General features: G+C 43.7%; 1 protein-coding gene and 2 long non-coding RNA genes across 3 annotated transcripts; 2 read left to right on the forward strand and 1 right to left on the reverse strand.

The window, feature by feature from the left end:
- Positions 1-1,643: 1,643 nt before the first annotated feature.
- On the reverse strand, positions 1,644-3,166 carry LOC135374108 (uncharacterized). The gene is made up of 4 exons (XR_010416761.1): positions 3,127-3,166; positions 2,982-3,044; positions 1,828-1,890; positions 1,644-1,730 (listed from the first exon to the last, which is right to left on the reverse strand). It is a non-coding gene; the product is annotated as an uncharacterized LOC135374108 (long non-coding RNA).
- A 1,865-nt stretch (positions 3,167-5,031) lies between these two features.
- On the forward strand, positions 5,032-5,845 carry LOC135374112 (uncharacterized). Its single transcript, XR_010416762.1, has 6 exons — positions 5,032-5,224; positions 5,309-5,333; positions 5,399-5,441; positions 5,510-5,558; positions 5,616-5,642; positions 5,737-5,845. It is a non-coding gene; the product is annotated as an uncharacterized LOC135374112 (long non-coding RNA).
- Positions 5,846-11,086: 5,241 nt separating this feature from the next.
- On the forward strand, positions 11,087-12,759 carry LOC135391755 (tigger transposable element-derived protein 4-like). The gene is made up of 2 exons (XM_064622189.1): positions 11,087-12,487; positions 12,673-12,759. Exons 1-2 carry the CDS (start codon positions 11,087-11,089, stop codon positions 12,757-12,759), a joined length of 1,488 nt encoding a protein of 495 aa, XP_064478259.1.
- Positions 12,760-13,643: the final 884 nt, after the last annotated feature.

The following is a 13,643-nucleotide window of genomic DNA, read 5'->3' on the forward strand; positions in this document are numbered from 1 at the left end:
TATCATCGGTGGAGTCAGGCCCGAGGCTGACATAGCCGTATGTCCTCCTTCCATCCCACTCGATATGTTTCCTTATTGCCATTTCATCAACCATGAGGCTGCACACTGTAACTCTGCCTTTGCTGTTTTCATAAGCTGTCTTCATTCGGAGTGCTGTGAGGGCTTCTTTTGAGAATCCTGGTTCGCCATCGATTGATTGATACCACTTCTTTATTGTCCGTGGATGTGGCAGGCAGGTGTCGAAAGTGCTACGCACATATTTATAAGCACGAGTGGAATAAAAGTGGAGTGTCAAGGCAAAGGCACGTAACTCTGTGCTGTACTGACGTGGCACGGGTTTTCCCTTCTGTTTTGCTGTTTGTCGTTTGAGGATGTCTTTGTGGGCTCCTGCTATGTTTTCTAAGCAGTCTGCATTTTCTTGCAGTAGTATGTTCTTGGACCTCAAGTCTTTTATTACATCTTCGAGGTGTGCCACTTTTTGCTTTATGCGTCGCTGTGCCTGCTGGAGAGCCTTTATCCTCTTTTTGCTGGCAGTGTGCAGCGATGCCACTCGTTTCACCTCCTTTTTCAAAAACGCCTTAACAGGTGTGTCCTCAGTGGCATGGCTGTCCTGGACAGTGAGCATGCAGTCGTCTTGTTAGACGTAAATTCATAACACACACATTGAAATTTACCAGCTTCTCGCAATAAAAAATAAGTATGCATCATTTAACTTATGATTTTATATATTCTACAGTGAAATTATCGTGCAAAAATGCAGGTTGCACGATACATAATTATTCCAATCAATATTAGGTACCTCATTGTAAGTTTAATCAAAGGACCTTCAGAGAAATGTCTCAGCTTTCTTTACCGCTACGTTGTTGCAGTTCACATCCCCCCTGCCTTTGTGTGAAGGGTCAGCTGCCAGTGTTTCCACCTGACTTTCAGTTTATAGGAGCAGGCATGATTCATGATTGATTTGTACCATGCACATGATTAGAAGCAAACGAGATGCACTAACAGCTTGCGAGGGCTACGTAGATGGACAAGCTGGAGTGCTCTTCCTCTATGCCTCCCAATCCTACTTCCTAGAATAAATGACACAGACATGCAAATCAACAAAGAATAAATCAATGTAAGTATTTTATTTCATCATTGAGTGTACATCATAAATGCAATTCATTTTTCTCATGCTGTTAGTAAAAATCAGTCAAATCACAGATCTAAATCAATACATGCCATCAAGATGTCATGTTAGGAATTAGAAAATACATGCAAACACATTTGATGGAATAGAAAGAGGCTGGTTTATAGCGCGTAGTACGCTCCAAGTAGGCTACGTAGATGCAGCCTGTACAAAATGTCAGCCGCCATCATACCCTCGTGATGAAAGATTTTTCTTCTAAAACGTAAAGGGCACAATAAACCCTTTAGTGTTCAGGGTACACCTTGCTCTCCCTTTCTCTTTTATTGTGTGCAATATGTTGTATTTAACTGCACTTAGTTATTAATTTCGAGGTAGTGGCCATGTCTCAAGACAGATTGGTATATCCTCCAATGACAAGAAGAACTATATGGTTTGAATGTATCCCCAACTGTAGTGGCACAGAGAGATTCTATGTTACTGTTGATGTAAGCATGCCGCACAATCCCTCTGTGGTCTGAGATGAAACAGTAGCCCTCCTGATAGTTCTTACCAATATAATCCCTCTGGTAGGGGTCACAGGAGTGGAGGTGCTCGCAGTATCCTATGTGTCCGATAGAAAAATAAAATGCATGTATATACCTTGACTGCACTTAAATGTATAGCATCCTTTCAACTGTTTTGCTTTTGGTAGTCCTCACCAGTGAAATCCTTCTGCTAGATGTGGCAGCAGCATAGGGAGCATAGGTGATGGCACTGGTTTCCTGTATACACAAAGGAAAGGAAAAGATGGAGATCACCCTCAGCTATAGCTAAATGTACTGTAGAATTGTAAAAGCAGGTGTACACCAATAAAGAAGGCAAAGCATAAAAACGTTAGCATTCCCAAAGCATCACTACTGTGTTTCCATACTTATAACCCCTTCATAGCAACAGTGTGGGCGAGTTGGTACATACTGGACACAAAATACACTGCAGAGACTGGACATGACTAGTCAAATGAGACGGATGATTCAAATTCATAATAGAGGTGGTAACAGTGTGCCTTCCATTACCCTCCTTTCACACGAGACCCAGTATGTCAACCACAAAATTGTTTTCATTCCTTCCCAATAAACCACAGTTGTTAGTCAGAGCTTCATTTGTCTACTCACGTCCTGTCTCTGCGCTGTTTTTTGTGCCAGTTTATACCTAGGGAGTGACTTTTTCGGGTTCAATGCCTTTCTCAGATTCGGGGGGTAAAAATCAGGCAATAATTGTGCCTTTGTTATACATATATATAATTGTGCCGGGTGTTATCGGGTGTTTTTGTTTCTCCTCTTGTCTATTGAGTCCTTTCCTAATCTCTCTTTTTGTGTTTTTTTGCGGGATCGTGACATTCCAGTGGTAATCCTCGATGGCATAGACAGTGTTGACACACATGGGTGTATTGCTGGGAGCGTAAGTGACCCATTCTTAAATGTGTTACACGTGGCGACCTTTGTTTGTCTTCAGTGGAAACGTCACTTGAGGATTCCATAGTGACTGGAGATCAGAAAGAAATCGGGTTTAACCCGAATTGGTCGTGCATCAGTTCGGGGGGAATAACCGGGCAGAATCGGTTTTAACCCGAAAAAGTCACTCCCTATTTATACCCCTTCTGCATTTCTCTTTCACATTAACATGTCTCGGACACTTGATAGCCTTATGGACATAATTATGTTTCGGCCCAGCTTACTGATTTGACCCAGGTATAAAAATAACCTTGGATCATGTGTACCAATATGTAAATTTCCAAGCACAAATCAATAGGCCGGTCCAAAACATTCAAAACAGGATTGCATTGAGCAGGAATTCTGACAGTTGACATTCTCACCAGTGAGGTATTTAAGCTTGAACAAGAAGCTTGAGGTGATGCATGTCCAGCTCGGACATATCCCTGCAAAATTTGATGAATGCAGTACTGTAGCACAGTTAACTCTGTGCAAGCATATGGAGAACCAGAGAAAGCAAGTACTTACTAATACGTCCTCATCTTCGAGCTCTGTAAATGGGTTGTGCAACGGGTTACAGTCAAAGCCCATGCTTTCCTGCAGCCAAAGTAAATCACATATAATACAGGTTTGATGGTTTTAAGAAAGCATAAAAAAACGATTGTTCAGACCAATTAGATGCCCAGAAATTATGGTGCTCTGTGCATATGACTAATATTTTGCATAGCTGAAAAGGCAGCAATTTATCTGTATAATGTAAAAACCCCGAGACTAAGGAACACGAAGGGACAGACACAACACCCTTCGTGTTCCCTAGTCTCGGGTTTTTTACATTATGCATCATCTTCACCAGCTCGCATGCTTCCTAGCCATTTTTTCATAATTTATCTGTGCCCTGTTGTGACCCCGTCAGATGAAAAGTACTGATAACCAAGCAGAACGTGCACAGTGACGTGCTTTGTTTCAGCACAATATAAGAAACAACATCGAGTCGTCTCACTTTGTGTTTGCTGGTTGACATGTTGAGTCACTCAGTTATCTCGATATCAGTTGTTTAACAGGAACCACACATTTTAGTGCAGCATGATTTAGCATCATAAAGCAAAATGTACTATACTTACATCACTCATCTCTGCACAGGAGCTGGACAATAAGTCTTGCTGTCAGGATAGAAATTTCAATGTGAGCTGACTAGTGGAACTCACAGCAGAGTAAACTAAACTGTCTAAACTCTGAGGTAATAAAGATGCACAAATAAATTAGCAATACGCTATGCAAGTAGGTCTCTGCGCATGAGAGGGGAAATGTTTGGAAGACGACATGACAAAGTGAGTATCCTCTCCGAAGGCAACAATAGAGGACCGCATGTGGACATGTAGAAAATTATGACACTATATAGTGAAAGACGAAGCCACCTGGTACACAGTGTAATTGATGGCCCTCTTATTTTCGGAAAGGGTGGGGAAATTAGGATGGCTCCACCGGCACGAGGAGAAAGGGGCAACCTAAGGGGCTGCGCAGATAGCTCACACACTTGCATAGCATACAATGGATGTCATCTAATAGACAAGCTGATGTGTAGAGACTACACTCCTTCACACAGTAAGATACATTATGCATACTGGGTGTAGCAATAGTAGACAATGGATAGCAATGGTGGATAAGTTTTTTAGAGTTTTTTTAGTACTGCAAAGCAACTGTGGCTATGTGTGGTGTACTGAGATGGATAGATGGAGCGAAAGAGAACAGCACCAGGGAGCCCTTATGAAAATGCATTTTGTCTTTCTGCAGACTTCTTGTGGACTTCTTGTTTCCTGTCTTGACAGTGTGTTGACTTCGACTTCTTGTTGATCAAGTCAACAGGAATTGCTATTGACATCATGTTGACAGTCTTTTGAAATACCTTATGTGTACCTTGTGTGGACAATGTACATAGGTGTCGTTGTTGACGCTTTGTGGACTTTCTGTGCACCTGTGTAATGAGTATTTATTTCGACCGTTTTATTTTATAGATATATTTTGTATTATTAATTACTGCATTATCGGCCAGTAATGTCCCAGAGGTCGACCTCTGGGGGTACCGAGCATTTCCTAACGGGGTGGGGGGTGGCGGTATATATGTATAGAGGCATATTTGTGAATCTATTCATTGGGAGACAGGCTGTATGGGTAATATTAGCAATTTCAGGGTGAGTAAAAAAAAAACGGGAGGTAGACAGATCAGTGTTACCGTCTTTCCACTAAACAAAGCGGTATTTGAATCTGAACTTATGATCAAATGTAGCTTAAATGACACTTTGCCACATTTTAGCTGCACACTAAAGCTCTAAATACATTTTCGTTGGCTTTGGGAAGGCGCTTCCTCGTATTATTTATATTTCAGTTTATTATGCAATATATTTCCAACTTATACGACCACATGAGGACCATGCGCATGCGACAAGTTTGCTCCACATTTTGACTCTGCGCCGCCGTGCTTCACCCTCGCCCCTCGCCTCGTCACGAAGGAGTCATCGCCATTAGCATCATCGGAATGTCGTTGGAACCGTTGCAAGACGTTTGAACGGTCTCCGCGCTCGCTCGTCCATTTGTGAACAAAGGAGGCCGTGATTTTGCGTCGTATGGGGTAAGCTGTGTGACCGAAGTGTGTGATTAAGCTCCACTTGTATTCACACCATGACTGTTGGCTTTTGTTGTTTGTTTGGAGCAGCGGCTGCAGTGTTGCGTCCCGTCAGGTAAGTGTACAAGTATCAGTTCGTGGCCGGTGTTGCTTCTGCTAATTTCATTCTCGTTGTTGCAGGCCATGAAAGAAGGAAGGAGGATATGATTTTGCGTCGTAATGGGTAAGCTGTGTGATCGGAGTGTGTGATTAAGCTTCGCATGTATTCACACCATGACTGTTGTGCTGTAGGTTTTTGTTGTTTGTTCGGAGCAGCGGCTGCAGTGTTGCGTCCCGTCAGGTAAGTGTACACTTCGTGGCTGGTGTTGATTCTCCTAATTTCATTTTTTTCTTGCAGGCTCTACTTTGTTGAACACTAAGCTGGGTGAACCAACTTTGTTGTTGCTATGACCGTATTACTCAGTTTTACTCACTTGTGTTTGAACGTTACTAATTTGCGATTGCACGCCCTATTTCAGACACATATCTCTCCAGCGCTTCAGAGACGTCGCTGGCGCCGAAATTCTAGCTGTTTCACCGTGGGTCGCCAGAAGAACAGCAGATCATTGACTCTATTGTGCGACGCGACACTATGTGGCACGAAGGATGTGTACGTGTGAAAGACGTAACTACTGTGTGCGCGGGATGTTTTGTATGATTGTGTCGACACTGGATACCACTTTCAAGGTATGCATTTTCGGAATAAAGTAGATACATATATAATTTTGCAGTACTTCATTTCGTGTATTTTCTGCGTGTTGCGAGTAAGTGAACATATGCACTCTTAAAAATGAACTTCACCGCATAGCATGCTCCTAGCCGACCATCAACTCGAATGATATCGCTATGTGACCTGATTTGTTCAAAACGGTAGGCGCACGGCTTTTTTGTGATACTTACGCTGTTCATAATTGTCACAAAAATGGCGTACACCTCCCGTTTTCAGGCAGATAACGATATTCGAGATGATGATTGGCCAGGAGTGTGCTATGCGGTGAAGTTCATTTCTAAGAGAGTGGAGTCACAGGAAGTCTACAAAAAGTCTTCACATCATACGCGGGATGGTGTTACCAGAATTATGTTGACAGTACACAGAAAGAGAACAAAAAATTCCACAGCTATTCTGTAGCCAAATGTCTACAGAAAGTTGAGGGCCATAAGTCAACAAGAAGTAAACATATGATGTAAACATGAAAGCAACACAAACTCTGAAGAATGTTTGTTTTCCATGTTGACCTTGGTCTGTAGAAAGTAAACAGAAACTAAACACCCATTTTCATAAGGGAGTGGTAGAAAGGCTGTGCATCCTGTGTCGAATTCACAGGGGAAATGTTGCATGATGTAGCACTAACTGTCCAAATAAAAAATCATATACATGTTTGAGGACTTCAAGTCCTGTAGCTCACAACACCCTGAGTGTGTACACGAAAGGGCCACTCACTTCATGTTCTCCCTCACAGGCTTCCTCTAGAGCGAGTTCCTCCTGTGTTCTGGCTGGAGCTGGGAGTTGCTCCTGTGCTCCACCAGGAGCTGTGACTAGTTCCATCTAGGAAACAACCAGTATGCCATACAGCAATTGCCACGACATAGCAGAAAAATACAGAATATAAACCTAAACGTATGAAGCACAAACACTGTGCAAGGAAATGCTGTGAACACTGCGTATCATGCCCTGAGAGTGTGAACACGAAAGTGACACTCACTTCATGCTCTGCTTCACGTGCTGCCTCAGGTGCTGTTGAAAGCTGTGCTACCTGGAACGTAACCGACATTATATGTGTGCCATAGGTAATGAAATATTGCTAGGGATTGGCAGAAAAATGTAGACCACAAGTCCATATCTCATGTGCTGCGCTTTCTCGTCATGTTGCTTAATTGAAAATTTCAATAAGGTTACTGTGCATGACCAAAACAAAAAGTATGTTCTCTCACAGCATTACTTACAGAATTTGCTATTCAAGTTTTTTCTTTCCTTTCTTTTATTTTTGTCGACATTAACGCTCAGTGATTCATAACAGGTTGTCACAATTTCTTGTATCGTTTAAACAATATTATACGCACTTTGGAGTACGGGAACGAGAGCACTCAAACGCACCTGCAGCTCAGGAGCAGACACAGAAGGATGAGCGATGGGCACCGCACCAGGTCTTAATCGAATCCGTGCTAACGATGTCCTGTCCATGTCACGGTTCTGAAAGTGCTTGGAGCACACTACACTGTGTTTGCTGGGTGTCCATCCAGTTCTCCCAATGGCCTCAACCCAAGCTTCTCGAAGCGTAGGATCTCGTGGGAAACTATAATCAATAAATAGAAGTAAAGTCAACTGTCGTACGATGTGCGACAAACGCATATACTTACCAGTGAAAAGTTACGCCCGAGGCTTTTGTTGCCTCGCCGGACCGGTGCTGACAGCCCATGTAGCAACAACGTCCCATATTTATTATTGTAAAGTGTTATTCACAACTTTAAATACCTAAACGCCGCACAACGACACCAGACTAACACCACATAGTTGCGTTTGGCAAGTTGCCACCGATTGCCACCCAGCATAGAAACCACGCCAATTTGTTTTCGTCGCCTTCCGTGCGCGCCGTATCGTCTGCTAGTGACGTCAGGCCTGGACAAGATGGCGGTTTTGCAAGGAGCGACCGCTTGGGGGTGGTTACAAGGTCTGGGACTTCTGGCACCCCTGTGCCCAGGACGCATATTCCCCCAGGGCGTCAGTCGTGACGTTGCCCACCTACGTGAGGCCGACAACGGCAAGCCCTATCGCCATCACCACCACCACCACCCACTCCTTGATGCCAATGGCGGCCCTGTTTTTATTGAGTGTTTCTTGTAAATGATGGCTGTGTGTCAGAGTTGTACACGTTACTCGAAAAAAGTAATTGATTACAATTACTGTTACTACTGCGCGAAAAGGAATTCTTTACCGTTACAAATTACTTCATCCAAAATGTAATACGTTACCGATTAAAAATGTAACGCGTTACTTTTCCCGTTACTTTTAAATTGTGGGCCATGGCAAAGTCAACAAGCCTGCAGTGAATGAACCATGCTCCTCTTGTTGCAAATTCTAATATGATACACCAACATACATGGTAAGTGAATTTCACAAATACATTTGAAAGCAACATACAAAACACATACCCGCGTGTATTACATATTTAAAACAACATCGAAACATCCGCGTCGAAACATCCGCTTGATTTTGTTACTATTGTTGTGTTCAGCCAGCACAATTTATCAATACAGTCACCTATTTTACTGTTGCTTCAATTATGTCGCGGTTGTAAGGGATCATCATATCCCAAGCAGCACAATGTACTGAAAGTCGAGTGCAATAGGGATGGACGGGGAGGTGGAAGGTCTTGAACAGACCATTGGTAAGACACATACCGCCCACCCCTATTGCACTCGACTTTCAGTGCATTGTGCTGCTTGGGATTACTGTGGTGTGCATGGAACACGTGTGGACTAGAGACGGCCGTCACAGTGACCTCTGCGTCATTGCTTCAGTCGAACTCGCGGTGGAACACAACAGATCGGCTTGCTGAGAAAGGTTGCCATTGTTGACAGAAGGTAAAAAAGGTAATCGATTACTCAGTATTTGATTACCGAAAATTGTAATCAGATTACTTGGAAAATTACTTGCTCACAAAATTAATTGATTACGTTAAAAAATTACTGAAAAAAGTAATTGATTACTAGTAACGCAATTACTAGTAACGCGTTACGTACAACTCTGCAGTGTGTGTGAACTAATTTTGCATGCACTGTACTAATTCAAACACTGACCTTCATTTGCAAACAAGTTTTTTTTTTTTGCTTTTCCGTTCCCATTTAAAAGGAGTAAACAGACGAGGGGAGCATTGACAGTGCTGCGATCTGTTGATATGCATTTCAAACGAGCACCTTTCTGGGTGCCTGCGAATCGGCAGCTTGTTACAGCTTCGACTCCTTTCACGGAGGGCAGTTAATGGTTAAGGGTTAAATAAATTACATTTAGGAAGAAGTATATGGCTGTCTTCTTCTGAAAGCATACTCTAATTTAATTAGTTTATCATTAAACAAATATGTCAAATTATGTTGCAAAACTCCTTTCAGTAGAAGTGTTTTTTTTACTGCATTTTCAAACTTTTTTTTAAAGAAAGGGCTCATGAAATTCATGGATTCGCAGAAGATTTCTTAAATTCAGATTTGGGCAATTCTGGATTTGCCTCATCTCTAATTTATTTACAATTTATTTCTGATAGAGATCGGTTGTTTGGTCGCAGCCATGCTTATTGTGTATTCTGCATTGACCATAACTACAGTGGTGAAGTGACACTACCTTTGACAGAATCCTGCTCAACAAGTCATCAGACCTGATTCAGTGCATCAACACAAGCCCACAAGCCAGCCAGAACGTGAGGACGTCACTCAGTGGGCTCTCGAGTAGCTGAAACCAACATCGGTTCACCTGAGCGAGGACACCTTCTTTGCCACAAGCTTCACCTTTCACAGTGTTTGAGAGGTTGTTGAGCTTTCCTTTGTTTTATGGTGTAGTCCCTGGACTTTGTGAAACCGCGCATTCTTGACGTCATTTTATGACCACGACGTCAAACTCCAAACTCTACAAAAAGAAATTAAGTTGATGGGAACTCATCCATTGTCCGCCATCCAGGATGCCAAAGAGGAATTCAAATGGATTGAAGAGACCATGAAAGGCTATTTAACGAACCTATGATCGTTATCCATTAGTTCGAGTGTACTAAAGCATTAACTCTGTGAAATATGAAGTTGAAACTGGTTCAAATAGCAAAAATATTATATATTAACGACAGATGTAAAAGGCACCTGCCACGACCCGCCTCCGAGGCGAACTGGCCATGACATCATACACAGCACATGTTGCCTATTCGCAGATGAGATTTTGCCAGCAAATTGCAAAATTTGCAAGCAAGCTTGTATACTTTGCCATGAAGTATGTTTTCATTTTGTATGGGGACAAGATTGTATCTAATTATGGACACAGAATCCTACGAGTAATGTAATATAGCCGTTGACTGTCATCATGGTTTCCGGTGCACCTTTTGCTTTCTGATCTTCTTCTTCGTCTGAAAATGTCTGTGTCGGTGACCTTTTACCAGCTGCTGTGTGCCGAACGATTCCTGGACGCTGTGTGTGTCAGATATGGTGTCCGATGCGTGCCCGAAATGGTTTCTCACTTCCGAGACGGGATTGTCCGAAGTACGGAATCTCCTCCCCATGAATTGTCAATGAGAGCCTGCCGACGCAGTGACATCTTGTCCCACATTGGCTGCTGTCTGAGGTAGAGAGGTGTCCAACTTTCGAGGTTTTACTGTACAGTGGACTCTCAACTCGCTTAAGCCGAATTTCCGGATAAGCTGAACAATCTGCGGGTAATTGGATGATTTCCCATATACCACATGCAAAAAAAAAAAAAAAATAATTGCTTAGCACGAACTACGTCGGCCGGCCGCTTCGGTTAACATGAACAGCGCGAGCCCGACGAGTCAAAGAGTGGCGAGGCGACATTTTTTTTTTTTTTTTTTTTCACGAACACTGAGTTGGTGAGAAAGAAGAACGCGCGCAAAAAAAAAAAGCGAGAGGAAACAAAAAGATGTGGCTTGTCATTGGCTGTTTAGTTCGGCAATCACGCTAAAGTAAGCAAATAGGCAACCGGCTTCCCAACGGGCTGCGTTCGCGTCAGTTGTGTTTACGGCGTGGTTTACAGACCACGAGAACGGAAAGCAAAGTCAAAGCTAGGTTCGTAGCCGCTGTTCTCGAAACCTTGGCTTGCGATACTGTGAGGAAGTTGCGACGATGTCGAAGCGAACGTGCCAGTCCGTTCAGCTGAAGAAGAAGGTGGAGATACTGTTGGAGATATATGCTGGCAAGCTACCGAAGCCTGCATTCGTGATGAAGTTCGGAATCTCCAAAAGCACGTCGTCGGGAATCCTGAAGGACAGCTCTTGTGTACTGGAGACGTTCAACAGTGGTGAATTTGGACCCAAACGTAAGAGGATGCGGACAGCTGCTCATAAGGATCTGGAGGATGTCCCTGTCGCATGGATCCAGCGAGCACGAAGTGCCAACTTGCCAGTGAACAGTGTTGTGGTGCGCACTAAGGCAGAGGAAATGGCTTTACGTTTCAACATTTACTTTTCGTGCAGCGATGAATGGCTCGACAGATTTCGAAGACGTCATGAACTGATTTTTCGCGCCATCGTCGTGGAAGCTGCGACAGTTGAGGAGTCAGTGTGCGAGGACTGGCGATCGACGAGGATGAAGAAGGTGCTTGAGGAATACGAGCCAGCAAATGTGTACAACGTCGACCAGACCGCGCTCTATTACCAGCTTCTCTTGGAAAAGATGCTCAGTTTTGCTGGGGACACGTGCATGGGAAGTAAGCACAGCAAGTTGCGTGTCACTGTGCTTGTCGATGCCAAAATAACCGGGACAGACAAGCTGAAGCTCTTGATGATCGGGAATGCGAAGACCCCGCGGTTTTTTAAGAACACAAAGACTATACCGGTAACCTACGCATCCAACTCGAAGTCGTGGACGACCCAGGCACTTTTCGAACAATGGCTTCGTGAGGTCGACCGACGGTTCGTGAGGGAGAACAGAAAAGTTGTGATCCTTGTCGATAACTGCCCAGGACATGAGAACGTCAGCGGACTTTCTTCCATTCGGCTGGAATTTCTACCCCCAAACACAACTGCGAAGCTGCAACCAATGGACCAAGGTGTGATAGGTAGCCTCAAGAGGCATTACAGGCGGTCTCTGCTTCAGCGAATGCTGCTGTGTATGGAAACCGGCAAGGAGTACCAAGTGAACCTGCTGAGTGCAATTCATCTTCTCTCGTACGCATGGGATAAAGTTTCCGAAACTACCATTGCAAACTGCTTCCGCCATGCGGGGTTTGTGGCACACAGCAGCCCTTCAGAAACCCCTGCAGAGTACAGTGTTGAGGAGCTATCAGAAGATGATTATTCCAACCAGTTCTCTGATCTCAAGAGTGCTGGCATCTCCATGGACATGGTGGCATACGTTAACGTTGATGATGATGTTGCCACTTGTCGAGATGACACAATGGAAGCCCTGATTGAAGAGAAATGCGCTGAGAAGCCATCAGAAAGTGAAGCTGAAGCCATTGAGGAAGAAGGCTGGAATGTAGAACCTACACCGGTGACCTGTGATGCAGCAGACGCTGCATTAAATGTACTTTTGCAGTTTGAGAGAGAAGAACGCGCGTGCAAAAAAAAAAATAAAAGCGAGAGGAAACAAAAAGATGTGGCTTGTCATTGGCTGTTTAGTTCGGCAATCACACTAAAGTAAGCCAATGGGCGCTCGGCTTCCCGAGCGGGCTGCGTTCGCGTCAGTTTTGCTTACGGCGTGGTTTACAGACCACGAGAACGGAAAGCAAAGCCAAAGCTAGGTTCGTAGCCGCTGTTCTCGAAACCTTGGCTTGCGATACTGTGAGGAAGTTGTGACGATGTCGAAGCGAACGTGCCAGTCCGTTCAGCTGAAGAAGAAGGTGGAGATACTGTTGGAGATATATGCTGCCAAGCTATCGAAGCCTGCATTCACGATGAAGTTCGGAATCTCCAAAAGCACGTTGTCGGGAATCCTGAAGGACAGCTCTTGTGTACTGGAGACGTTCAACAGTGGTGAATTTGGACCCAAACGTAAGAGGATGCGGACAGCTGCCCATAAGGATCTGGTGCAGACACAACACTTCGTGTTGTGTCTGTCCCTTCGTGTTTCCTAGTCTCGGGGTCTTTACATTATCCCTCATAATAAACTTTCAATAATTAACTTTTTCATTATAAAAGCTATGAAGTTGCCCCGATGAGAACATCTGGTCCCTTCTATAATTAATACTGGAGCCGTTTTCGGAACAAAAATCCGTTCAATAGATCGTCTGCAAAAAAATTGTGAAGGAACACCTTTTTTTTGTTTATTTTGTTCATTGCGCATCTTTGGAGATGATCGTACACTTGTACTAGACTAACTGTACTAGTTTTTTTCTACCACATTATATTACCATTGCCGGCAATCGCTCTCAGGTTTCCTCCAGCTCTGAACCAAAATGCGAAAGAAAGGCTGCCTAAAGCAGTACTCCCAAGTAAATGCTTGAAATGATGCACGTCGTCATAACCGATTAGTTGCGTTTTGAGGTAGAAAAATATCCTCTACTCTTTTGCGCTTGATACGCCCTTTAATCGCACAATCTTAGGGTACAGCTTTGAGCCGTTGTATAACACATCACGAAATAAGGCACATGCGTCGCGTAATCTTCACCTCGTATATACGGAACTGTGCTACAACCCTCCAAATTCCCATAAAAGTTTCTGATTTTTATCGGACTGGATTA

Source organism: Ornithodoros turicata, chromosome 1 (genome assembly GCF_037126465.1).
Source record: "Ornithodoros turicata isolate Travis chromosome 1, ASM3712646v1, whole genome shotgun sequence".
NCBI lineage: Eukaryota > Metazoa > Arthropoda > Arachnida > Ixodida > Argasidae > Ornithodoros > Ornithodoros turicata.